Genomic DNA, 27067 nt, shown 5'->3' with positions numbered 1-27067 from the left:
TCAAAGATAGTTTGATGCCATAATCTAGGGGCTGCAGAAATGCCAAATGACAGTGGAAGGCCTCCCTTCTGTTTGATGAGGAAGATGGTGAGCTCAGCATTGGGCATATTTAGTGTTGTCTGTCAGAGGGTCATCCATTGGAGGTGATAGACTCAGTCCCATGCTTTTGTCCCCATGAAAGTCCCCACCTCCACATAGAACGTATACGGGGGAAGAAGTGTCTTTTTCCAGTACTTGAACTATCTCTTCTGCCCCCACGAGGTAGGCATCCTGTCTCTGCCTGAGCTTGCTCACCAAAGCAGCCATTCTGACCTCCACAATGAGCTAACATTGCCATTTATAGAGCCTTCCTCTTTGTGCCAGATGCTGTTCTAGGTGCTTTGCACATGTAAACTTATTATATCCCCACAACCACCTTGAAAATTTGGTAATATTTATCCCATTTTATGGGCATGGAAACCAAGACTTCTGAAAGGATTCCAAAGACTTCCAAAGACCCAAAGGCGGTGTCCTAAAGGAAACCACCCAAATTCACACAACTAGGAAGGGAAGAACCAGGATTCCTGCCCTGGTCACTCTAGCTCCAAAGCCCCTGACCTTTGCATCACACCACAGGCCTCCTGTCCCTGCTCCCTGCCAACTAGGTTTAATTTAATTCTATATAATTCAGTTTAGCAAACACTTCCTGAGCACCCACCAAGCGCAGGTCACTCTGCCAGGTGGCAAGGATATAAAGAGGAATAAGGCATAAGCGTAGGAGAGAGGAACACAAACTCAGTGGCCTCCAGATAAGTGCCCACCTCAGTTCACAGGGCCTTCGAGGGGCTTGATTCCACCTGGACCCAGCCCATATGCTAATCCAGCCACCAACCTCAAGTTTGGGCCATATTGATACCCCTCCCACCCACCCCTAAGGAATCCCAACATATCAAAGCTGAAGGGGATCTTATAATCCAACCAAATCATTTTACAGATAAGTGAAGTAAGGGAAGCTGAGGCCCAGAAAAGGGAGGTATGTTTTCCAGGCTAGCACAGCGGCTTAGGGGCAGGGGCAGGGCCAGGGCCAAAGCCCCGGTGTCCTCACTCCAGGTCTGGTGCCCTGAATTCAGATGAGTCCTCTTTCCTTCACAGCTGGCAAGAAGTTCACACCTGCCCTGTAGCAGCTGGGGACCCCCACCCCTGCATCCTGGCCATGCACACTTTGCCCCATTTTGCCAGGCCCAGCACCAGCATGGGGTAGGCGGACCAGGCTAAGGACGCTGTTGTGCAGACTCTTCACAGGCCCAGCCCACACCAACCCCTCTCCAACCCTCGATTTCTCCTTCTCAGGTGTGTGTGTAGGGGTAGAGACGTTGCCGCGCAGAAAGTCCTCTGTAGCAAAGACGTGGATCCCTAAATAACATTTCCAGATTTTGAATGAGGACAAAGCCCTTCAATCTCATATCGTTTTTGTTGCTGTTACTAGCTTACAGTGCATAAAGCGCTTTCTCTCTAAAACAGCAAGATGAAACAAGCTGAGTTTTATGATACAAAGAAGGGAGAAGCACTGCAGTGGGAATTCTCAGGCCACACAAAGGCAAGACCCTTCCCCAGGAGTTTGGAAGGCTGACGTTTCCTTTTCTGATTTGGTCGGGTTTGAGAAATGCCCGCCTCTCCCTTGCGCAAGAGTCTCCACGCCCAGGTGAAGGCGGGTCTTGCTGCCATGGCGACAGCGCGGTTAGGCTAACGAGCTCCTCTGGCAACCAATAGAAGCTAGGAGAGGGCGGGGCCCGCTGGGTCTTTTGCGGCTGCGGCGGGCTTGCAGGTTCGTGGACGCAGCATTGGGGGAGGGGACGGGGGTCGCGGGGATACTGGGGGTCCCAGTCTGGCCTAAAACCTCTGGGCGTGGTGGGCACCGGCCTTCGCCGTCGGAGCAGGGGTCCCAGACTCGCACCCAAAAGTTCCCGTCGGGCCCGAGCGGGGAGGAGCTGCGGGGCGGGCAGAGGCGGAGATGGCGGAGGGCAGTGGGACGTGATGCGCGGGTCAGAGCCGGGCCTTGAGAAGGAACTGGAGGCCCCTGGCAGCGGTGTGCTCTCGAGGCCCCCTCTGCCGGGCCCACCAGGTGGCCGGCGGAGAGCCGGAGAGTTGTGCGGGATAGAAAGCAGGGTTTGGCGACCGAGTTTAGCAGGCCTTGGAATCCTGGAGCCCAGCCCCCAACCCCATTCTCACTTCTTGGCAGGATGGTTAAGGGCCTAACGTGCTGGCTGCAGTGTGGCCACCTTCCCCTTCTCCGACTCCGTATCTCTTTTTCCAGGTGTCCGGCTTTGCTGGCCCAGCAAGCTTGATAAGCATGAAGCTCTTATCTTTGGTGGCTGTGGTCGGGTGTTTGCTGGTGCCCCCAGCTGAAGCCAACAAGGTGAGGGAGGTGAGCCTGCAGCACCTGGTCACGACCGCCGACCACCGTGCACGGCCACCCTGTCTACAGGGCTGACTCAGAGGTAGCTAGTTGCTCCTTAAGCCTGCCTCTCACTCACCTATGGGCCATACTTTTTTTAGTGGTCTTCCTTCAGGTTCAAGGCTGCTGGCCTCTCTAAGGATCGTGCGGGGGAAGAGGGTGGGGCACAGAGCACTGACTCACTCTGGATCAGACAGATCAGTGGTGGACTTCCAGCAAGGAAGTTTGGAGAAGTTATCTAAGTTCTCCGTACCTTCCTTTGCTTTGGACCAGAAGTATTTTTCGTTTCAGATATTTTTGGATTTGGGAGTATTTGCACATACAAAATGAGATATCTTGGGGAGGGGAACCAAGTCTAAACCTGAAGTTCGTTTATGTTTCATATATGCTGTATACACATAGCCTGAGGGTAATTTTATACAATATTTTCAATAATTTTCTGCATAAAACAAAGTTTATCTACACTGAACCATCAGAAAGCAAAGGTGTCACTATCTCAGGCACTCATGTGAATAGTCTGGTTGGTTGGCATCACCACCGTTCCTGACAATGAATTTATATGCTGCCGATAAATATTTTCTTACAAATAAATTTTTAACAGTAAAAAATATGATGTACTATTAATACAGTGAAAATAAATGATGTGTTCAGGGTAGCACAGTAGCATCACCAGAGTATCAGCTGCTAGACACAGCAGCATCAGGCTTTCTGTCCCCTGCTGTGACGCTGTGTTTTGATTAAAGGTTACTGTGCACAGTATTTTTTTTAGGTGAGAAGTAGTGTCTGAAGCCGTAAAGGTACCAGAAAGTGGGTTCTCTAGAGATGAGAAGGCATTCTGCCAGATGGTTTTTAAAAATGTTTTTGCCAGTCACCTGATTCATTAACAAGCTTTTGTCTTAGAAGTCTTTTTGATTTTATAGACTGACACGATTTCTTGTTCTGTTATGAATACACTCTGCTGTCGTATTTCAAGAAGCCCATGACACATTTTTACCATGTCTATAGGTGCTTTTCTGCAGTGTTAACATCATCTTTGTGGTCATGTCCGTGCTTAACAAGTTTGAGATTGGGAGCATTTCGAATTTTTGTTTTAGGGATGCTAGTACTGCCACCTGTAGCAGCAGTTGTATCTATTACTCTGCTTAGGGAGAATCAAATTACGTAACAATGTAAAAATGCCCTGTCAGTATAAAGTCCTATACAGTTTGAAGTTTCCATTATTAAGGGTGACCCACCTAAGTTCTAGGACTCCTGAGATAACTTCCATTCTTTAAGGCTACATTCCTATGGAGCTGTTTGGATAGATCTATGGAACTAAAGATCATCCAGGCTTTGAAGTAAGGTTAAGGCCAGGGGTTTGCTTCCATTCTCTCCTCAGAATTCCTAATTAATAAAGACATTTATGGTGGTGTCTCTTACTCATTCCAGAAGGGAAGAACTTTCAAAGGGGTTGCTTGAGTATGCCCACAGAAATGACCCACTTTTTCTTGTTTACCCTTGCCCTTTATGTTTCCCCAATCCTACCAAAGAAGTTGGAGATGGAATGTGGGGAAGAGGCTGGCTGCTAAGTCCACTGGACAGAGGTGCACACACAAGTGTGGGGTCTGGGGTAGAGGACTGCCACTTCACACACACATACACACACACACGCATTTCCCCCCTTCCCTCTCCCCCGATTCCTCTAAGTACCTACTTTGGGACTCGCAGGCCTAGACAACTTTCTGTGAGTCTCATTTGCCACCTGGACATTTTCTGTCTTTAGGACCCTGTGCTGTAGCTTGCCTCCTGCAGTGGCAGTCCTTGCTGGACTTGAACTTGGGGATGGAGAAAGTGCAAGAGCATAGATATGGTTCACCTAACAGGATAGGGAACAGAAAGTTGACAACCTTGCTAGAACCTGAACTCAGGCAGAGTCTCTGTGTACTTGACATGTGCTTTCTCTTCCAGAGTTCTGAAGACATCCGGTGCAAATGCATTTGTCCACCTTATAGAAACATCAGTGGGCACATTTATAACCAGAATGTGTCCCAGAAGGACTGGTAAGGCATTACACACAGGCCCCTGGCTGCTATACCCAGCTGAAGTTATGGGTGTTTACTAGAGTTCTTGGACCCTGGAGGATAAGCATGCTCTCCCATTCCTATGGAGAGCCTTTCAAAGGAATAATTATTCATGTCACAGAACCAATTTCATAGTTGTCAACTGTCTGTGGAAACAGGACCCAGGTATCTTGAATTCCAGCTGGGTGGTCCCTGGCTAGAGGAGCGGATTTTGTTGTTTTGCTTTGAATATTGGTCTTTAGTGATGCATACAGAATGGTAGTAGAGAAATTGGGAGAGGTAGGTATTCTGACCACATACTGTAGGATACCTAATGCTTTTGCAAAGCTGTTACATGTGATATTCTGTGCCAGTCTCATAGCGTCCTTGTAAGGTAGGTGGGATGGATTTTGCTCCCATTTTATAATAGCAGAGACAGAGGCCCAAAGAAATAATTTAGAGTCTTGAATTCATTTCTGGGTACCTCACTTTTAAAAAGAGAAGAATAACCCAGAATTCATTTAGAGAAAGGAGACCAGTGCGGTGAAGGGAAGTTTGAACACATTGTCCTGGAAGGAATGGCTTAAGGAAGCAAGGAGAGCCTAAAGAGGAGAGGACTTGGGGGCGCACGATGATTGATTAAGAGCTGGAATGTTATGGGAAGTGAGACCTGTGGGAGCAGGTACTGGTGGGGATCAGTTATGTTCAGTGGGGTTTCGTGGTATAGAGTTGGAGCCAAAGCTTCAGGGAAACCAACTTAAGCATGAGTTGAGGGAGCATTTCTAATCTAGGCAGTTTTGGGAGTCAGGAATCTCCGTGCTTGGAGGGCCCCGAGCACAGATGGGCTGAGGTCACTATAGAAGAGATCAACATCAGTTGAGGGGTCCGGGTCAGTGCTGCCTCTCCTGCTTTCTCAAAGCAGATGAGCTTTGAGAAAATACAGATTCCCGGTACCACCACCACCCCCCAATTTTGATTGTTCAAATACGGAGTGAGGGTGGGGGGAAGCAGTAACCTTTCTTTCCTTTGGTGCTTAGGACGCAGTTGATCCAGAGCAACACTCGAGAATTTTGAAACTAGTTGAATTTCCAATTCTGAGACTGTCTCGTTTTCTGAGAGGCAGTCTAGTTAGACAGACTCTGTGTTCAACCTTCCTGACTTCAAATTTAGCCTAGCTGATTGTTAATTGTGTGACAAATTACTTAGTCTCCACTGCACTTTGATTTCCTTACTGTAAATAGTGGCAGTACTTTGAGTGTTAAGTATGTATGTGTTTGTGTGTGTGTTGTGCATGTGTGTGCACAGGTAAGTAACTATAGCACTTAGAACAATATCTGGCACATAGTGCTTATATAAATGTTAGCTGATATTAATGTATATTATCATGCCTTACTGGTGGCCACATAGATAGTCATGATCAAACTTACACCACAGACTGAGAAAACGGGCTCCTCCTGAAGCACTAGCCTTCTACTTAGGAGAAGTACAAGTAACCCCCTTGTATCTTGTGGTTATAGTTCAAATAGCATCAGTAAAACCTTTGATGGGCTGTCTTAGCCCTTCACCAGATAACAAGGCTATATCCCACACTCCTTGTGCAGGCAGACACTTGCAAATTTAGGAACACTCTCTCTGTCCTGGAGCTATAGATGGCCTGAAAACCCAAGGTTGGATGCCTGCAGAGGACAGAGTCCTGTCTAGACCTCTCAGGCTATAGTTTATCTCCTTCTTCCCCTTAGAAGTCAGAATTAAGGGGCTGCCTGATGAATAGCCTTACATCAGGACCCTCAGGGCAGCTCCATTAAGGGTGGTGGGTGAGGCTGGAGGAAAGACTCCAGGATTCTAGGACCCAGTGACACTGACCTTGACTGGGAGTCATCATGTGCTTGCCTGGAGCCTCTTAAGGGTAGGATGGGGCCTTGACATTATTCTGAGTACCTCAGCGCTAGGGCTACAGGAGGCCAGTTTGAGTGGGTCTTCTAGTCTCTGCCACGTTTTCACTTTGCTGTCACGTTGGTCCACTGCTAAAGAACACTTGCACCCTTCCCCTTGGTTGTGCAGAGTAAAGCCAGAATCATCTGAGATGCGGTCCTCAGGTTTAATGGCCAAGCCATGTATGTTTCTAGGTTTACTGGTATCCTGCCATCTAGTGTTGAGAGTTTATAACTGTATGCACAAAAAAGGCAGAAACCCCAATTTTGCCCCATTGGTGGGTCTGGCAAGGAGATGTGTTATTAGAGACACTCCCAGAGCAGGAAGGCACTTAATAAGTTGGCTAGTTCCTTGCCTTTCAGACTTGTTAAAATAGAACTTCTCTGCAAACAAAATCAATTTTAGAAACAAAATCTATAAAACATAAAGTCGGAATTGCTCTGGCTGAGAGGGAAGTGTCCCTCGGCCCCTCCCTGACTACCACCCCACCGTACAGTGGTTCCCATGGGTCCCAAAAGAGTACAGTTTGGAAGACACTGACCAAGTTCAGTCTCCATTTGTAAATGAGAAAACCGAGGCCTGGAGAAGTTAAATAAATTGCCCACTATCACGGGAGAGTTGGAGACAGCAGAAGTATTTCAGCTCCTTATTGCTGTTTCCCTGGGTAGCAGGATCCCACAGTGAAGAACTCAGGTCGCCCTTCCAAACTGCCCCTGACACCTTGGCCTTGTGAGAAATCCATAAATCCCACTGCAGTACTGGTATGACCTAGACCCAAGACCCAGTGTAGCTCACGTAAGGGAGGAATCTGGAGGCTTGTAGAGACTTCCTGGAGAAGGGAAGATGGCATTCCCTCTGGACAGGAATGACAACCAAGCACCCTGGGTGACCCTGGCCTTGCCCCTCAACCCCTCCCTCCCAGAGGAAACAGCGTGCAAGGCCTGAAAGCAGTACTTTCAGTTACAACAGGGGAGACCTGCTCACAGAAGGGAGTAAGTAACATGTTGGACACAGAGATGGAACTGGATCATGAAAGGTTTAGATAAACTCTTGTATGCTACATATGGATTTTTAGGAGAACAGAGTCTTTTAGAGCATATCCCATTCTTATTCCAACACACGATCTTTATATCACACACCCTTGATGCTTCTGCCAGAAACCCAGCCCTATAGCTCAGAAGGGAGCTGTGCTTGACTCTTGCAGGACACCGGTCAGAGCTGGAAGGGCTTTTTAAAGATTAACTGGTACAACTGCTTTATCTCACAGAGAAGAGGACAGGCCCAGGATATGAACACTTGGTGGCAGAGCCAGGACAGAGCCCAGGTGCACTGCAGCATGACACCTGCTTCACCTCTGCACACCCCCGAGGAGTTTGGTTTTTCCATTGGTAGTGATGAAGTGCGTTCTGTAGAGTTTTTTGCTTTCTCAATGTGGTCCATGAACCCAACACGTTGGAACCATGCTGATCTGAGGAAGGCTGGGAATGAGAGGCTTGAGGCAAGCCAGGTACCAGCCCAGGCCCCACTGAGGCTGAGTCAGAAGTAAAGACATGTGGCTGAGGATCTGGATTTGGTTTCTGGCCTCACCACCACTGTGGAGATGCCACTTTGCCTCCTAAGCCTCTTTCCCTGTTTTTAGATGTGGAACCTAAGATCTTTATCCCACCTTATGCAAGAGTGCTGTTAGATGAAAGTGGGCTAAGTGGGTCTACTCTTCCTTTAGGAATCACGTAGTTACTGAGCCTGCTCTGGCGAGCACCCAGCTAGGCACTGGGAATATGGAGATGTATAAGACATAACCCTGTGTTCGAGGAACGTACACCTCCTGGGGAGACAGCACAAATAAAGATTGGATTCCAGTGCAGTGCATTGGCGGGGGGTTGGGAGGAGCTGGCTGTTGGGCACAGGCAGCTGAGCTGAGAGTTAAAAGATGAGACGAGGTGGCAAAGCCATGCCCTCCTGGTGAGAGTGTGAGTGTGGCTCATTCAGAGAGCAGCCTGGCAGATCCATGTGACTGGAGGATGGGAAAGTGGGTGAGGGAGGCGTAGCAGGAGATGGAACTGTAGTGACGTGGGTTGGGACCCCCAGCAGAGCAATTCAGTTAGTACTGACCCTAGGGGCTCTGTGGAGGCCTAAGCTGGGGAATGACATGACCAGAGTTGCATTCTGGAAGACTACTCGGCTGCCGTGGGAAGGTAGTACATGTTAGAAAGGCCAAACTAGAGGCGGGAGGGCAGTGCAGAGGCTGGCGCAGTTGTCCAAAGAAGATAGGATGAGGGCCTGAGCTAAGACACAGCAGTGGGAAATAATAAAGGAGATGAATTCTAGGAATTTTTAGGGAAGTAAGATCACTGGCCTTTGGTGGATTCATAGATGAGAGGAAGGCAGTGTCAAAGATGATTTCCAGGGTTTGACCCAGACAGTGAAGTGGATGGTAGAGGTGTTCTCTGCCATTGCGAATGGGAAGCCAGTTTGCAGGAGTAGGGAGTGGGGGGCAAAGGGTGTGCAGGGGCGGGTGTAGAGTTCATAGTCTCTATGAGACATGCAAATAGTGACTCCTGTAGCTTATAGAGGAGAGCGGCCCTGGCTGGAGATTCTGACCTAAGATCTGTCAGCTTCTGAGTTAAACGTTTGGGACAGATGAGCACATCCAGGGAAAACATAGCATGAGATGAGGAAGGCGGCTGGGGGTAGAACTCTGGGAACGTTGATGGTTTTGGTGCCAACACTGTAGGCAGTTTGGAGAGCTGGTTTTGATATGCAAGGGGCATGGGCTATGAGGCTTTGGGTTGGGAAGGGATTCTGCCAGTCTGATCCTTTATAAGCCCTCAGTCCTCTCTGGGAGCACCCTTCACTTTTTCCCAGTCCCTACCTCTCAGCTCCCCTGGCTGCCTGCTTCCCTGGTCCTGAGGCTTTAAGACCTGGTGGCCCTGCCTCGACAGCCCTGTCTGTCTCTGTTGCAGCAACTGCCTGCACGTGGTGGAGCCCATGCCGGTGCCTGGCCATGACGTGGAGGCCTACTGCCTGCTGTGCGAGTGCAGGTACGAGGAGCGCAGCACCACCACCATCAAGGTAATGCCAGGGTGTCAGGAAGCCAGTGGGATTCCCACACTCCATTCCCCAATCGCGGGCTGGCCTACACCCACAGTTTTTCACTTTATTCTGGAACATTCCAACGGCTATGAGACTGGCTTCTAGGCTAGCCTAGTATAGACATCGGGACCCACATCCCACACCTTCCTGGAGCCAGCTCCCTTCTCTGCTCTCTTTCCAGTGGTTCCCATTACAGTGAGAGGGGAGAGCCCTGGGAGAGCTGCTGGAGACTCCCTTTTCCCTGCATTCTTTCCAGTTTTTTTCCTTCCTCTCCCTTCTTCTGTTCATCCAGTAAATCTCTTTTCGGTGCCTGCTATATTCTGGGCAGATGCTGCCAATGGGGAGGTTGGCCTGCCCTCCTGGAGCTTAGTCTAATTAAGCTTCCAAAGTGACTAAGCTCCTGTAAAAAGTGTCAGAGCTGTGAACTAGGGCTGGGTATTGGGTGCTGGGAGAACATCAGATTGGTCCTTTTGTGTTTTCCTGAACCTTGTTCTCATTGATTATTTGGGTGAATTCAGGAAAGAGATGATAGACACAGTCATCACCACAGACATCACGAGTTCTCTGTTCATTCCTCTGCACCAGGCAGAACTTCCTGTGTCTTCTGGAGGCTGTGAAGCTGCCCTAGCAGAGACCCCCCATGACCCCCAGCCTCCCAGTGCAGCTTCCTAGTCCAGGTTCTAACAATCCTGGGCCAGGCGCCTGGCACACACAGTGCTCACTGATTACATAGTCATTTCTCTCTCTTTTTTTTTTGTTTTTTAGAGACTGGGTCTGACTCTGTTGCCTATGCTGTAGTCCAGTGGCATGATCACAGCTCACTGCAGCTCTGACCTCCCAGGCCCATGCAACCCTCCCACCTCAGCCTCCTGATTAGCTAGGACCACAGGTGTACATCCCCACACCCAGCTAATTTTTAAAATTTTTTGTAGAGACAGGGTCTCACTATCTTGCCCAGGCTGGTCTCAAACTCCTGGCCTTGAGCAATGCTCTAGTCTTGGCTTCCCGAAGTGCTGGGATTGTAGGTGTGAGCCACCATGCCCGGCCTAATGTAGCCCTTTCTGTTCCAGTTTGTAGCTTTTTTCTGCTTATCCTTTGAAGAGTCTATAGATAGCATTGGAAAATAATTCTCATATTTAAAGGCACTGCTGGGTCCTCCATCAGGTTTCTCCTTTTGAGGCACATTTTGTGGGGCGGTGGTCTTCACTGCTGTCCTTCCTGCTTGTTCCAGGGAGCCCTGTGCTGTAGCTCCTCTGTGTTCTCACCACTCAGGGACAAAGCAGCTGTCTGTCCTCCACCGCTCCCAGCCAGTGCCCTGTGCAGACTCCACTCCTTTCATCCTCCCACCTGCGGCAGCCCCTCCTGCAACTGTCTTTCTCCTTCTCTGAACTTGCTCCAGTGGGCCTCACCCTCCAGGGACCAGATGCCTGAGACCTGAAATTCAGAGCCAGATGTCGCCGCTGCTCCCTGTTTGGCCGGGAGGGAACTTCCTGGCATGGGGACCTCATCAGATACAACTTCCTAATCCCTCCCATTTCCCCCAGTCCTCCTGCTAGGAGGCGCCCCTCAGCTTCAGCCTATTGAAGACCCAGCCTCTGTTTTCCTTCCGCCTTCCTGGTGTACAGGTGAGGTCTGATTATTTGACCTGTTTAATCAGGCGTGAACACGGTGCCCCAATCAGGTGGGACATTGGTCCAGTGGAACTTGGCTATTGGCTGAGCTGGGCACCCAGCTTGAAAGTCCTGAGGTTCTTTTTTTCACTCTTGTTCACAGTGTAGGCAGGGCAGGGCTGAGATCAGAAGCCAGCAATGGCCAGGCACTGTGGAATTAGGAAAGGCATTTGAGAGGGAGTCAGCAAGTCTGGGTTCGAGTCACACCTCCACCGTCTGGTAGCCTTGGGATCCCGGGTGACCTAGCCCAGCAGTTCTCAGTCAGATGATTACAGCCCCACAGAGGGCATTTAGAAGTGGATGAAGGTGCTTTTGTGGTCCCAATAGCCGAGGTGTGTTATCAACACCGTTACAGGGATGTCCCACCCAAAATCCCAGAGCACCCACATTGAGAAACATTGAATTTGCCTCATTAAATCTATCTTTTCTGTAAAAACAAAATGACTCCAGCTTGTGAAGCACTATGTATGTAAGAGATTCATGGAGTTGTTGTTCTAGCGCTGGCTTTCCCCTCCCTGCAGAGGGGCTGGTGGGAGGGCAGGCGTGACCTGCACCCCCAGTGCACGCCTTCTTACCAGCCCGAGCCACTCTGCGCAGGGGCGTGCTGTGAGTGGGCCAGCGTGCGCCATCCGTCCTGCTCTCCACAGGAGCAATGAGCCCCCAGCCCAGGCTTATTCTTCCTGGTCTCAGCTTTTCAGCCTCTCCACAGCCTGTTCTTCCTTGCTCTTAGTTTCTGATTGCTTCACCCTTCATCATGGACTCTTCTACAGCCAGGGAGGCCCTGCGTTCCCACCTCCACCCCGCGAGCCTCTCAGGGCATCAGGCTCCAGATTTCTTCCTTTATCATCTGCCTGCTGCCCTGATGCCTGCTGTGCAGATTCCCTCAAGTTAGGACAGAGCGCTTCCTCTGTGGAGTAGGCCCTCCCTTTCCTTTCGGGGCATGCTTTCCCTCTGAGCCCACGTTGCCTCCAAGTCCTTTCTTAGTGCACCACTCGAGGAGTCACTGCCAGCCAGGCACAGATGGCCCAAGACTAGAAATGGATTTCTAGCCCTGGCCCCAGATGCTGATTGACAGGCACGCTGGTCTTTTCCTCAGGTCATCATTGTCATCTACCTGTCCGTGGTGGGTGCCCTCTTGCTCTACATGGCCTTCCTGATGCTGGTGGACCCTCTGATCCGAAAGCCAGATGCATACACCGAGCAACTGCACAATGAGGAGGAGAATGAGGTAAGAGGGCTTTGAGTGCCCAGGCCCTGGGCCCCTGCATGTGTGTCCCCAGGGCAAAACCCAGAGGAGCGCCACCTAGGTCTAGGGCCCACCTCCCCCACATGCTTCAAGTTGCTTTTCTGGTCAGTGTCCTACACATCACCCAGACTCAGCAGGGACCTGCCCTTTGCCCTTCCAGATGAAGCAGGACACCAGGCATCAGGCAAGCTCCATGCACAAGCCGGGGGAGCCATGTCATCCTGCTGCACTGTGCTTCCCAGCAGAGGGGGTGCAGCCAACCAGGGCCAGTCACACATAGATACACATAATATTCCCTGCGTGCTCAGACATGGGTGACAAGCTGCTGGTGGACTGGAAGGCGGCAAGTTAATTTGTTTGTCAAGTAATTCCACAAACATCTGTTGAACACTTGCTCAATGCAAACCAGAGCTCCAGGGTCTGGAGGGAAATGTAGGATTTCCAGAGCGGAAGAGGAATGAGGTAGACAGTGGTGCCGGGTGGGGGACGTGTGAGGAAGTTTGAGCGTTGCAAGCATAGGGTAGGGGTGTTTGCACAGTGGCAGTGAGAGCTGGCCAGTAGATTAAGTCCACATTATTAAAGGCCCTAAATGTCAAGCTAAGGGGGCTTGGCTTTATCTGATATGGAAAGTGGGGAACCACTGACCCCAGATGCTCATGCAGTGGTGGGGAGCTGACGGGGCTTGGACCAGGCCCAGCACAGTTAGCAAGCGCTCTCATCGTCTTCCCATTCATCCTCATACTAAAAAGTTGTGGACACCATGGCGAGGAAACCCAGGGGGACAGGAGGGCTCAGGTGAAGGACTCTTGGTGGGAGTGAGACGTGGTGCGCCAACATGTTGAGCAGAGTTGTGATGAGCCCCGCACTCCCCAGGTGGTCTAGGGGAATCTTGCCCGAGTGAGCCCTGTGTGCCTCGGGCTCCCCACTTACGCGCTCATGTACCAGCTAGCTGGGCGCACGAGACAGCAGAGCGGGCTGCTTAGAGGCGTGGAGCCGAGGCGGACGGGGTTGGCTGCTGCTTCCACTCTGAGCTCTGTCCCCAGGGCCTTGCTGCTGGAAGATACTCCTGTTTATTGACTGATGGAGGGATGCCCTGAGTGAACTCATGCATATGCATAAGGAATATCTAGTGGGGAAGCGCCTCAGCTAGGCCTCGGAGAATTAGTTGAAGAAACTGAGAGTTATTTAGCTTAAAGGAAAAAAGACAACTAAAGGAGACACATGATAGCTGCCTTCAGAAGTTTGTAGGAGGCGGCCGGGCGCGGTGGCTCACGCCTGTAATCCCAGCACTTTGGGAGGCCGAGGCGGGCGGATCACGAGGTCAGGAGATCGAGACCATCCTGGCTAACACGGTGAAACCCCGTCTCTACTAAAAATACAAAAAATTAGCTGGGTGCAGTGGCGGGCACCTGTAGTCCCAGCTACATGGGAGGCTGAGGCAGGAGAATGGCATGAACCCGGGAGGCGGAGCTTGCAGTGAGCTGAGACTGCGCCACTGCATTCTAGCCTAGGCAACAGAGCTAGACTCCGTCTCAAAAAAAAAAAAAAAAAAAAGAAGTTTGTAGGAGGCAGCTCAGCCTCACCTAGGGACGGAGAGATTTAACACAGTATAAGGAGGAAGCTAGGAGTCTTCCTGTAGACAGCGTGGTCTAACTGTGGGGCAGGTGGGCTGGGCTCCCTTGCAAGACCATGAGCCAGTTCCTCACCAAAAAGAGGACCCAGGGCCTCAAGTGTAAGTGTGAAGCTGCCTGGGTGACGTGGGTCTGGGCCAGCATGAAGAGTGAAGAGAAGGGCAGGTCAGGGAGGGAGCCCGCCTGCTCTCGAGGGCTGTGTCGCCCCACCCTGCGCACATGCCTGGACTGCTCCCAGTTTGCCCCCAGCCTCCTGCTGACATGAGTTTGGCCGAAGGTGGAGCAGAGGGGATGAACCTCGCCCCATTGGAGCTGGGGCCTGGGAGGTGGTGGCACTGGCAGTTGGGTGGTCTGTGTTCAAGAGGAAACCTCGTGTGCCTACCTGGTTATTAATGGAGAGTAATAGCAGCTCTGATAGGGGAGGAGCATTGCTAATAAACACTCAGCGATTAGGGGTAATGTGGTAATTGCAGTCCTGGCTGGGGTAGTAATTGAGAGATGCAGCCCAATGATTTCCGTGGAATGCATGGCTCTGGGGCATGGCCTTGTTGTGTCTCCTGCCATCCTAGCCAGGGAGCCGGAGGGAGGGCAGCTTGGGGAGGGCAGCTTACCGTCCCTGGGTATGAACCCAGGTCTCTCTTACCCCCAGGAGACCTGGGGTGCTCCTCATTTGAAGCCTGTTCGTATGAGCCTTGGGAGGAAGAAGGGGTTAGATTGGCTAACCTATAGCAGGACTGCCTGAGAGGACAGTAGGCTGTGACAGGCTGCAGCACAGAGAAGCTGGCGAGCCATGCTCCCTGCTGTAGGGGAGATTCCGGCCCTGGGATGGACAGGATGACATGCCCTCACCTCTCACCCAAGGTTCTAAAAGGTCATAAAAGGTTGTGTTTAATCTCTTTGATACCCTAACCTAGGGTTCAGCCAACTCTGGCTGGTTTTGGCCTGGGGCAGGTAGATCCCATTGGGTGCCCTTGGCTGGGTAAGGAAGTGCCCTCGGTCCCATTCTTTGGCATCACCTCTCCATCCCCTCACCTCCTGTGATTCTGTGTGGTCTGGAGGTCACAGATGTCTGTGGTTCAGCAACCCTGCTTTTCTGAGTGTATTCAGAAAACCTGCAGGTGGCACGGTGTTGAGATTTACACAGACCTTATGTCTGCCCTCAGGGATTTAAGCCCCAAGATGGCCAAAAGCAGGTGAACCAGCAGGAAACATAAAGGCTGGCAGTAAAATCTGGCTTCATAAGATGGATGGTCAGCTGAAGAAGCCAGATGCCTTGGGAGGCCCCTCTTTACTAAACAAGGGGTCGGAAAGTTACCCTTCCCTTTGTGTTAGTCTGGGAAGGAAGGCTTCCTGGCAGAGGGGGATTTTCAGTGCCAGCTCAGGGTGGATGGGAGAGTGACCGCTGAATTGCAGGGAGGATGAACAAGGCATTGGGGCTAGACAGAACCCAAGGAACTTGTCTTTACAGAGACCGGGGCCCTAGTCCTGGATGACAAGGGATAATCTACTGCCCCTCTCAGTGCACAGAGGAAAGGATTGCGGGGAAACATGGGGGGCAGGCACTCAGAGGAGTGGCAGCAGTACCTAGGCTGTAGCCATGTCTCTGGGTTTCACCCCAAGAGGAACAAAGTCAGGACATGGCCTCTTGGGGTTCCTTGAAAGCTCGCCTAGGCCTGTACAACTCGGTGACTTTAGAAGGAAAAGTCTCCCTAGGCTCCAGGAACTTTCAGGCCCTACGCCCCAGGAGTTTGGGACCCAGTTAGGGGTGAGATCTGGAAGTCAGGGCATTTTTTTCAGGTTAGGGACCCCTTGGGTCCCTCTTCCCAAATCCTGTGGCCAGGAGCTCTCCTGCCCTGGAGGCAAAGAACTGGAAGAGGAAGGGGAGGCCTCCCCCTCAGCCTCAGCCCCGTTCATGGAGGGAGATGAAAGCCTGTCATGTTCCCTTTGAAAGCGCTGGCAGAGCCTCAGTGGGCCCTGATTGCTGGGCGCTGCCTCCCCTGGGATTCCAGCAGCATTAGGCGTAATCCCTGGGCTCAGACGTCCTTTGAAAGGAGGAAGCAAGCATGTTTGCTGGGGCAGAAACGGCAAACAGAGCTGTTTTAGATGTGCAGGTTGGGTCCTCTTTGAAGAGACACACATGGTTTCTCTGAGGCTGGGGATGTCGCTGCTCACAGCATGGGCCCAAGCTCTGAAGAGGTCTTCAAAGTGCTCACCCTCCTGGGGCAGTGGGTAGAGTTCTGGGCCCCGTTTGGGAGAGCGTATACAGGGAAATCAAGGAAAGGCGATGATGATGATGGGAACTGGAAATGCAGGCACCAGGGAGAAGACTCGGGCCCCTGGGGAGCAGTCTCCCCTCCTGTCCGCACATGGGTAGCAACTGTGTGCTGAGGACCCCAGCCCTGGGGAGCTGACAGTGAAACACGGAACAGACACACTGATGAGGGCAGTCCAGACAGCCTCCTTCCCTGAGGGCAGAATAGAAAGGTGTGCAATTCAACAGATGCTTCTAGAGCCTCCAGTGGGGCAGCACAGCATTGTGGTTAATCACAGTCCTGGGAGGGGCTGAGCCCTGCCATTTACTATCCGTGGTGCTAACCTCTTGATTTAGTTTTCTAAATCTGGAATAGACATAATCATTTTTACCTCAGCATAACTGTTGTGAACGTGTGCGTGGAAGCTTTACAAGTATTTGCTCATCCTTAAGAATGTGCTATTTCAATCAGGTGTTAACACTTAAGTAGCATCATGATTGCTGGAGGGAAGCCTGAGGGGCAGAGTGCACAAGGGCCTGAGTGAGGCGATCACCGCAGGTAGAGAGAGGACGCATGGACCGGTGTAGCCAGAGGCTTGGGGGTAAGGGGGGAGGTGAGGCTGGGAGTGCCCTTGAATGTCATGCTCAGCAGGGTTTTACTTGTGAGCAGCTGGGTCCCAGCTGGGGTTTTTGAGCAGGGAAACAGCATGAGTTGGTGTGTGGCAGGAAGGTGGTTCCGGCTGCAGCATGCAGGGGTCAGGGAGAGCCTCGCCGCAGAGATGCAGTGGGATGCAGCAACAGCAGCAAGGATTTGGGTCAAACGCGGAAAACTCAGGCTGTTTAGTCCTCTTGCTAAAGGGCTTTGCACTAGGGCCTTGCTTTGCTGAGTGGCTGGTAAGTGACGAGACCACCTGGTCACGTTCCTGTGTCTGGGATTGGGGAGGACGGAGGAGGAGCAACCAGAGAGGGGAGAGCCGCCTGAGGTGGGGTTCTCACTCTCCCTGTGTTCTCGTCATCAGACTTGGGCCAAGTCCAGTGCCAGCTCAGAACCAGTGCTTCTGGGCAGACTGAAGAGGGTTTCATCTGGGACGGCCTGAAGGGCTCAGGGCTAGTTTGATCAGCTCGGGCTTATCCACACAGCTACTTAGGTCCTCCTAGTGCTGGAGAGGAGGGCCTCGCTTGATGTCCTGAGCACTGGTTCCTTTAGAGGTGCTTTGTTCTTGCTCTAGCTGTGGGGAAAGATACCAACCTGTCTCTTTGGTTCTCCATGCTGGCTCCCTCTTAGGAGAAACCAGCTAAAGAGGGATCCAGCTGGGTCCTAGGATAAGAGATATACATACATAGGTTCAAATTCTGCCTTGGCCACTAAACAGTCATGCAGCCTTGGGCAGCAAGATGATTCACCTTTCAGAGCCTCAGTTTCTGCAGCTACAATATGGGATGGTTTTACCCATTTGCCAGTGTTGTAAGCCTGGGAATAATCTGTGTAAAGTGCCTAGCAGAGCACCTGGCACGTAGTGGCACCTGTCACAGTCACACTGGTCTGGTCCCCCTGGGGACCTCCTGGGAACCCATCCATGTCCAAGCTCTTTCCCCTGATTGGGAGGGGCTCCACCCACCTCCCCTCCTAACTGCCCTTCTGTTCCCGAGTTAACCAGAGGCCCAGACTCAGGGCGAGAGGGGAGGAGTTGGTGGTATTTCTCCCACTGCTACCCACCATACTTGCTGCAGAGCAAGCACGGATGAGGCCTCACTCTGGGCTGTCTCTGAAACAGATGTGGAGTCTTTAATACCTTTTAATCAGACTATTAGCGATGGAAGCACAGCCTCTCAGTGGCAGCTTTCCCCCACTTAGGAGCTGTTTGTTAAGACTTTACATGAAGGGAAAACAAATGATACTGTGGTAATGTGGTGAATTTCAGCATGTTCCCTTAATGCTCTGCTCTGGGCTCTCCCTGGCTTCCCCTTCTCAAGACGCTCCCCTGAGATGCAGAGCAGTGGAAGGAGGGCAGGGCTAAAACTGCCCCACCCTTCCAAGCCTAGCACCCCACCCACACACACTGGAGCCCTGTCATGAGGAGGACGGTCCCAGAAGGGATGAGAGTGGGAATGAAAAGAAGAAGAGAAGGCAATCCAGACCCCAGAGCCAGGATGACCAAGTCCTGGTGGGCCCGTAGCTTCCCAGATGGGTCTTTAGTGTCCACCTCATGTAGACGGCCACACAGAGGCAGGATTGGGTGGAGGCTTGGTCTTAGCACTGTGGCCAGCTCAGTCAGCACAGTGAACAGAGAAGGCATGGAACTGGAAGGAGGGGCAGCAGCACAGCAGTTCTCACAGGCTTTCTCCTGGCAGCAGGCTGCCAGCCTTACTGCCTACTGGCTTCCAGAGCTAGGCTCTGATATCAGCCATCGCTCCTAGGGAAGAAAGAAACCAAAGGTCTCTTGAGCCCTAGCTCCGTGACAGCCAGGGTAGTAAGTGCTTTATATGTGTGTTGTTTAACTTTGCCGTACCCATCTACTAATCTTAAACCAGTGTATTTCAAACAAGCCATTAGGTCATGAAATGAATTTTGTGAGTCATGACCAGGATTTTTTAAAAAATAAAATGGAACAGAGCAAAGAATATCAGAATGCATTACACTAAGTATTGTTTTATGAAACTTCCTTTTCACTGTGTGTGTGTGTGTGGTAATATTCGGTAACTATAATTCCTAAAGACTGTAGAGCAGAAAACAGTCTCAATGACTACATTTATTATATTAAATTGAAGCTTGGAGAAATAAAGTAACTTGTTCAGGGACACACTGCCTCAGAAGTGACTGAGGCCATGGCTCCTTCCCAGCCCCCGCTGTGGACCTGTAGTTCCACCTGGGACACGGGCCTAGGGGAGTCTGAGGCTAGAAGGGGGCAGGTGGTCCCCAGCCCAGGAACAGAACCCAGGAGTCCTAATTCCAAGCTCAGTGTGCCCCCTGCCTGACATGGCCACACCTGCCTTTCAGGTGTTGCCTGAGCCTCACCTAGCCTGGCACAGGAAGCCTTCCTCAGGACCTGGACGGGAGGCTCCCAGAAGGCAGTGTCCATCTCTAATGCAGCTCAGAGATGAGCGCTCACAAGATGAAGTCCTCAGAGCTCCAAGGGGATGATGATGAATCCTCTCCCAGCCTCCTCACTGCCAGCTCATTCTCTGTCCACCCTACCCTCACCTCACCACCCCCCTTCGCCCCAGCCTAGCAGCTGCATGGTGACAGAAGCCGTGCCAGCTTGGGGCATTAGAAGCAAAGTTGCATTTACTGGGCGGCTCTGGGCTTAGAGAAGTGCACTAATCCCTTAAGAGATGTGTGGCAGGAGATGAGAGGCAGGAAAAGCTAGGGAGGAAATCCCCACGGGGGTGCAGGCCTGGCCCTCAGCTCTAATTCTCTCCAAAGATCAGGTTCAGGTCCTGCAGGAAATGCAGAGGCTCCAGAGCTTCAGAGGCAGAGAAGTGGTAATTAGGGGAGGATGCTTTTGACGGCAGCAACAGTTCTGAAAGCAAAGGGGAAGGGGATCAGCAGAGGCAGATAGGGAGGAAGCAGAGCTGTCCTCGGCTATCAAAGGAGGGAATGGGCCAGAGTGGGCTCTGCAAAGAGAATGCTGGGGCCGCTCTGAATTTCCATCCCTGCCAGACTCCCTGAGTGATGTCACATCCCTCTTTCCCAGAGAAACTAAGATCCCGTGGATCTGGATCCGTGCAGACTCCTCAGTAGGCACCTTCTCCCATCTGGAGCAGACTGCTGCCATCTCAGGGTAGCCAGACCCTAGGCCCTGGGCCTTCCTCCCACTCCCTGGGCGATGGCAGGGAGGGCAAGGGAGTTCTCTAGCCTAGTACTAGCCCTGGGGGCACCTCGGTGCATTCCTGAAACAACAAATGTCATCAAATCCTCTGCCTAAATGAGGTCTTGAAGCCTATGCTTAGCATCCTTTTTGAGAGTTAGAAATAGTGGAATGGAGCATGATGAGGGGTGAGTTCAGGCTGGGAACCTCCCTTGAGCTATCTATGTGGCAGTAACTGGGGCCCCAGCAGAGCCTACTCTTCCTGGAGTGCTTGCTTTCCCAGGCCCCAGGGAGGGGCAGGGACCCCATCCTGCAGATGCTACAGACACTAAGGCCTCCAGCAGACCTGGCACACTGTTCAGCTCTGCAGATGACAAGGCAAGGTCCTCAGCCCACAGCACTTGGGGAGGCCCAGCCTCCCAGTCTGGGGAAGGTCAGGCTTTGGGGTTGCTCATGGGTCGTTCTTTCCATGTCAGACTTTCAGGACCTGAGACCCTTCTGGCTTGCTATGCCAGATCTTCTCTTTTTTTCTTCCCACTACAGGATGCTCGCTCTATGGCAGCAGCTGCTGCATCCCTCGGGGGACCCCGAGCAAACACAGTCCTGGAGCGCGTGGAAGGTGCCCAGCAGCGGTGGAAGCTGCAGGTGCAGGAGCAGCGGAAGACAGTCTTCGATCGGCACAAGATGCTCAGCTAGATGGGCTCATATGGTTGGGTCAAGGCCTCAACACCATGGCTGCCAGCTTCCAGGCTGGACACGGGGGGCTGCTTCTCCCTTCCCTCGGTGCCAGTTTTCCCTTTAAGAGCCCGTGGCATTTTTCCTCCTCCTCCCTAACTTTAGAAATATTGTACTTGACTATTTTGATTAGGGAAGAGGGATGCTGTCTCCGATCTCTGTTGTCTCCTTGGGTCTTTGGGGTGGAAGGGAGGGGAAAGGCAGGCCCGAAGGGAATGCAGACATTTGAGGCGGCCTCAGGAGTGGATGCAGTCTGTCTCTCCTGGCTCCACTCTTGCCGCCTTCTAGCTCCGAGTCTTGGGAATGTTGTTACCCTTGGAAGATAAAGCTGGGTCTTCAGGAACTCAGTGTCTGGGAGGAAAGCATGGCCCAGCATTCAGCATGTGCTCCTTTCTGCAGTGGTTCTTATCACCACCTCCCTCTCAGCCCCAGCTCCAACCCTGAGGACAGCTCTGATGGGAGAGCTGGGCCCCCTGAGCCCACTGTGGTCTTCAGGACGCACCTGGAAGCTGGTGTTCCCTGTCCCCTGTGCACTTCTCCCACTGGGACATGGAGTGCCCTTGCATACTCTGCTGCCGGTCCCCTCACCCGCGCTTGAGGGGGCTGGGCAGTCCCTCCTCTCCCCAGTGTCCACAGTTGCTGAGCCAGATGGTTGGTTGGAACACGAGACTCGAGGCTGACCGTGGATCTGAACACCGCAGCCCCTGTCCTTGGGTCGCCTCTTGTCGCTGAACTTCGTTGTACCAGTGCATGGAGAGAAAATTTTGCCCTTCTCTTGTCTTAGAGTTGTGTGTAAATCAAGAAGCCATCATTAAATTGTTTTACTTCTCTCACTTGCTGGATTTTAAGAGATTTAGGGAACTAGGAATTTTTCACAAGTGACCTGGTAAATGTATCCCAGAGGGGACAGAGAGCATTGCGCTTGCTAGGTCCAGACAGGCAGAGCCTTGGGAAGTCCAGGTGGCCGTGGCAGAGCCAACCATAGTGCACTCAGGCCAAGGCCACGGCTTGCTGGAAGTCCTCCTCACCTGATGAGGAAAGAGGTGGGTAGGCTGGGGCAAGGAGCATGGTGAACCGGCCCTTGGGAGTTATCCTGAGATTTTACTTGCTTCATGTTTGTGGGCGATTCCTCTGAAACTGAACAGTGCCTGATTCATCCTAATATCCTACAGACACAGTAAATAGTGCTCCCTGCAAAACCCTGAAGTATCCCCAAATGAAAACCAATAGGTATCAGGAGAAGGGTGGGTGGGGGAAACCAGAAAACGAGCTGCCCTGTAGAAGAAAGTGCCAGCAGCTTCAACAGGGACATCCAGAGGAGCCTGGCACTGCGCCAGCTCCAGTCTGGATGTGTGGTGCAGGGCACGGCCAAGACCCAGGCAAGGCATCTAGAGGGACCGAGCTGATCTGGTGTCCCCAGGGTTGTCCAAATAAACATGGATTAAGAACCTTTGTGTGGGCCCCCATGCTGGGTTTTTGGAGAGGGGTAGGAGGCAAGAGAACAACGTGGGGTGGGGGGTCAGTTTGCAGTAGTTTGTTGAAGTTCAGGGACAGAAGCGTAAAGGGGATGGGACTAGGGTGACCTGCAGATGGGGCTCCCAGGAGGAGCAGAGACTGGTTGGCATTGGAAACAAGAGACCCAGGTGAGAGAGGACCAAGTGGATTGTGGGGTCCTGAGCAAGTCCACTTAAGAAGTTTGTGGTAGGGCTAGCAAAAGATAGATGTGCCCCCAAATGCAAGGCTGGGACGGGAGTTGGTACTGACAACATTTCTACTGGTTCATTTAGTTGGCAGCTACTCAGCGCCTACCAGGGCCAAGTACTGCTGTGGAAGCTGCAGTGGGCTTTTTTATTCTTTCAGGATGGGGATGCCCTTATTTCAAGAGGCACACAAAAGCAGTGCTTTCCAAAGGTGGGCAGGTGGGTGTATTAACTTACCAAGGATAACCAGGCCAGAAATTGGTGCCTAACATTGCCAGGTCTCCCCTGTAAAACCACATGCCCTGGGGGAAACCTTGAGTGCCACATTTCTCTGAGGCTTGGGTAAGTCCTGCAGATGGTCCAACCTGGCTTTGGTAGTTTTCAGGACAACTGCTGTTAACTATAAATAAACCGAACTATAAGTCCAGTATATGAACATTTATAAAAGATTAGGAGTGACTGTTCACTTTACTAAGGATTCAGCCAGTAACCAGACATCTCAATATGTCTCAACTTCACACACAAAACCCAATTTTCAGACGATGGCAGAGTACGCTTCATCTCTCTGTGAATATGAAAGGACGGAGGTCCCCAGCAAGGGGCGAGTGCACTGCTTGACTGGTATCTGGAACGGAGATGAAGACCCCTGCAGCCAATGACGGAAAAGATCAGAAATGACATTCTTCACCCCGTCTCATATGATGTAAAAGGAACAGAACTTGGCCGGGTGCGTTGCCTCACACCTATAATCCCAGCACTTTGGGAGGTCAAGATGGGCAGATCACAAGCTCAAGAGATCGAGACCATCCTGGCCAACATGGCGAAACCCCGTCTCTACAAAAAATACAGAAATTAGCTGGGTGCAGTGGCGCGTGTCTGTAGTCCCAGCTACTTGGGAGGCTGGGGCAGGAGACTCGCTTGAACCAGGGAGGTGGAGGTTGCAGTGAGCTGAGATTGTGCCACTGTACTCCAGCCTGGTGACAGAGCAAGACTCCGTCTCAAAAAAAAAAAAAAAAAAAAAAAAGGAACAGAACTTGGTGCTGTGTTCAGAAATCCTGTCTTCCCTCAAACCCAACAACCATGCTGTTCTGTAATAGATTGGTCCCACCTGGAAAAACAACTGGTTGGAGTTGGCCCTGGGAACCTGAGCCTTAGAATTGGTCTCCACAGTTAGAGGCCAGCACTCATCCCTCGTGTGGCTCAAAGGGAGGCTGATGGAGAGGCCAGCCTGCTTCCTCGTGGCCTTTCCTTCATTCCTCACCTAGCCCGACTCAGTCCTCCTCCTTCTCCTCTCATTTCCTGGCATCGCTGTTACGCATCTGCCAGCAAAACCCCAACCCCACCCAGCCTGACTTCCCTGCTCCTCCCTGGGCAGCCCAGTGCTGCCACAGAGGCTGAGGGTGCCCCGGCAGGTGCATGGCCTCCACCCCCTCCCTTCCCCCATGAGGGCCAATAATGCTCCCGTGAGGCTCACTCTTGAGGCCACTAGGCAACCTTCCTGTCTCCTCATCTCCCTCCCCTAGAAAATCTTGCCTATGACTTCAAGAAAATGGAGTGATCTCTTAACTCAGCCCCATTGTTAAATCATTCTTCATTCATACTCATCCTGACTGCCTTTGCTACAGTCTTGGGGATAGCGTGTTCCTGTTCAAAGCCAACCGCCCACCCCATACTGCATGGGATTCCCATCATTTCTCCAACCCCCAATACTGTCAGGGACCTCCATTTCTCCAATCCCCCCCTGCCCAGTACTGCCTGGGACCTCCATCATTTCTCCAACCTTACCCTATTTACTGGCCCTTCTCCTCAGCCTAGTTACATGCTGAAGTCTTTGTCCTAAGAACCCTCCAAGGGCTCCAGGTCCACCCCTGGCTACAGTGGAGTCTCCTCCCTGTCTCTGTGCACTCAGTCATTCACCCCCTGCCCCTGCCAGCTGACCTCGCCCTCCATGCTCCGCTGAAACTGCGCTCAGCAAGGTCACAGCGGGCTCTGGGAGCACCAGGCCCAGGGGGTGTCTTTGGTTCTTCTGGCCCTCTCTGCTATTTTGGTGGTGTTGATCCTCCCTCCATAACACTCGTCACTTGGCTTCTGGGACCTGGCCTCTTGGGATTTTCTGACTGTCCCTTCCTGTCCCCATGAATGTTGGCTCCCCAGGCTTCCATGCTCAGCCTACTTGGCTCAATCTAAAATTTGATTTCTAAGTACTCTCTTTGGAAGTTTATTCTGTTTTGCAGTTTCATGGTGTTTATTCAAACATCTCTATCTCTAGCCCAGCCCTAACCAGCCCCGGAGCTGCAGACTTACGTATCTGGCTCCCAGTTGGACTGTGCCCCTGAGCACCCCAGAGCCAAGATTAAACTCATCTTTGTCCTGAAATTGGCTTATTTTATATGTAATATATAAAAATATGATATATATTTATATATAATATATAAATTATAATTTTATTATATATAATAGTGTTTAATATATATTTAATATATAAATTTATATATAAAAATATATTTATATATTATATATAAATGTATATTTTATACATTTATATAATATATTACATGTAATATTTATATATAATTTATATATATTTGTATATATTTATATACAAATATATAATACGTATAAAATAAACCAGTTATATAGTATATAACAAAATATATATAATACATTATGTTACATATAATATTTATAATATACATTATATATAATATAAACTATATATATTTTTATATATATATATTTTTGAGACGGAATCTTGCTCTGTTGCCCTGGCTGGAGTGCAATGACATGATCTTGGTTCACTGCAACCTCCACCTCTCAGGTTCAAGCGATTCTCCTGCCTCAGCCTCCCAAGTAACTGGGACTACAGGCACGTGTCACCACACCTGGCTAATTTTTGTAGTTTTAGTAGAGACAGGGTCTCACCATGTTGGTCGGGCTGGTCTTGAACTCCTGATCTCAAGTGATCTGCCTGCCTTAGCCTCCCAAAGTGCTGGGATTACAAGTGTGAGCCACAGTGCCTGGCAGCTTCTTTTATATTCTTAACTGGTGGTACCACCACCCAACAAGTTGTTTAGGCCAGAAACCTGAAGGTCATCAATTCCTGATTCTTCTCTTGTACAATCACTCACAACATCCCACCAATTTTACCTCCAAATAGTCTTTAGATCTGTCCCCTCCCCGCAGCCCCTGTTACCACTGCCCCAGTCCATGCCTCCCCATTTCTCACCAGATACTGCAGTTCTTGTCAGGAGTGCCAGAGAGTATGTTTTTAATCAGACCAGGTCACTTCTCTCCTTCAGAGCCATCGGGGCTCCCCATTTCCTAAGGCATGAGTTATTTATTGAGACCTGTAGGGCCTCGAGGCCTCGGTCTGTCTGCTCCTCTGGCCTTTAGCCCCAGAACCAATTGGCAGGAGTCTTGGAAGTGAGGGAGTTGGAAAGACCCTCCAGGTGTCTACTCACCTAGGTGGGTGTCAGGTCTTGAGTACGAGGAAGGCAGCGAATCCCAGACTGCCCCATGAGGCTCTGTGTCCTGGGTAGGAGCTGCCTCATCTCCCCACTGGCTCCCACAGCTCAGACCCTGCCCTAGGGGATGAGGCGGGAGCTGAGCTTGAAGAAGGGATGGAAAGGGTAGAGGGGGGATGCCCCAAGCCTACATTTACTGTCTAACACTGGAGCATGTATTTCCCAGTGCACAGGCAGTGCCTGTGTGGCTGCATGGAGTCAGTAGGTGCTGTGGACAGAGTGTGGTCTGAAAGCTGGAAGCTACCTGGGTTCTCAACCCAGTTCTTCCCCTTAGCAATGCCTGAACCCCTTTGAGCTGGTTTCCTCATCTCTAATAATACCAGGCCTCAGGGCCTAGCCTGTAGTAAATCCTCAACAAATGAGGCACTGGGGCCTAAAGCTCCCTAAAAGACCCATCTTCCACCTAGTAAAATAAGTGGCGTGGCTAAGAGCACGAACACTGAGCCCAGTACCCTGGGCATAAATCCTAACTGCCACTTACTAGCTAGGCAGCTTAGAATAAATATTCAAACTCCATATGTCTCTGTTTCCTCACTGCAAAATGAAGCTACAACTACTGACTGTGTTGGGTTGTTGGAGGGAGTGCGTCGTGAATGTGTGTAAAGCACTTAGAACGGTTCTGCAGTGTAAGCACTCAGCAAGTGTCGGCTGTTCTTGGTCACGTCACTATTATTACTATCACCACATAACCTGCAGCCATCAAGTCAAGGTTCTGCAGTTTCAACAGGGACTTCCTACTCAGTGTTACCAGGGGACATTTAGGCTCCAGAAAACCCTGACCCCTCAGCTAGATCCCACACTTGTTGAGGTTCAACTCCACGCTTCCAGGTGGGACAATTTCTCCTCCGTCTCCGCTGCCCCCAGGCTTGGAACTGAGCACGGAGCCAAGGCTGCAGGCAGGGCTGGCTCTGAGGGTGCCTGAGCTCTTGAAGGTTTGGGGACTCCTCTGATTCCTGCCTCCAGGTGGACACGGAGGCCAAGCCTCCAGGCTGGGAGTTGGGAC

At 51.3% G+C, this 27067-nt stretch overlaps 1 protein-coding gene across 1 annotated transcript; it reads left to right on the top strand.

Moving 5' to 3' along the window:
• Positions 1-1774: 1774 nt before the first annotated feature.
• On the top strand, positions 1775-21673 carry TMEM9 (transmembrane protein 9). Its single transcript, XM_078002724.1, is given in 7 exon segments — positions 1775-1804; positions 2294-2434; positions 2436-2477; positions 4382-4473; positions 9369-9477; positions 12265-12396; positions 20649-21673. Coding segments are annotated over 6 exon segments (633 nt in total). The 5' UTR covers positions 1775-1804; positions 2294-2329; the 3' UTR covers positions 20802-21673.
• Positions 21674-27067: the final 5394 nt, after the last annotated feature.

This window comes from Macaca mulatta, chromosome 1 (genome assembly GCF_049350105.2).
Source record: "Macaca mulatta isolate MMU2019108-1 chromosome 1, T2T-MMU8v2.0, whole genome shotgun sequence".
NCBI classification, from domain to species: domain Eukaryota; kingdom Metazoa; phylum Chordata; class Mammalia; order Primates; family Cercopithecidae; genus Macaca; species Macaca mulatta.
The sequence above is the reverse complement of the archived record's forward strand: the minus strand, read 5'-3'. Positions and strand labels throughout refer to the sequence as shown.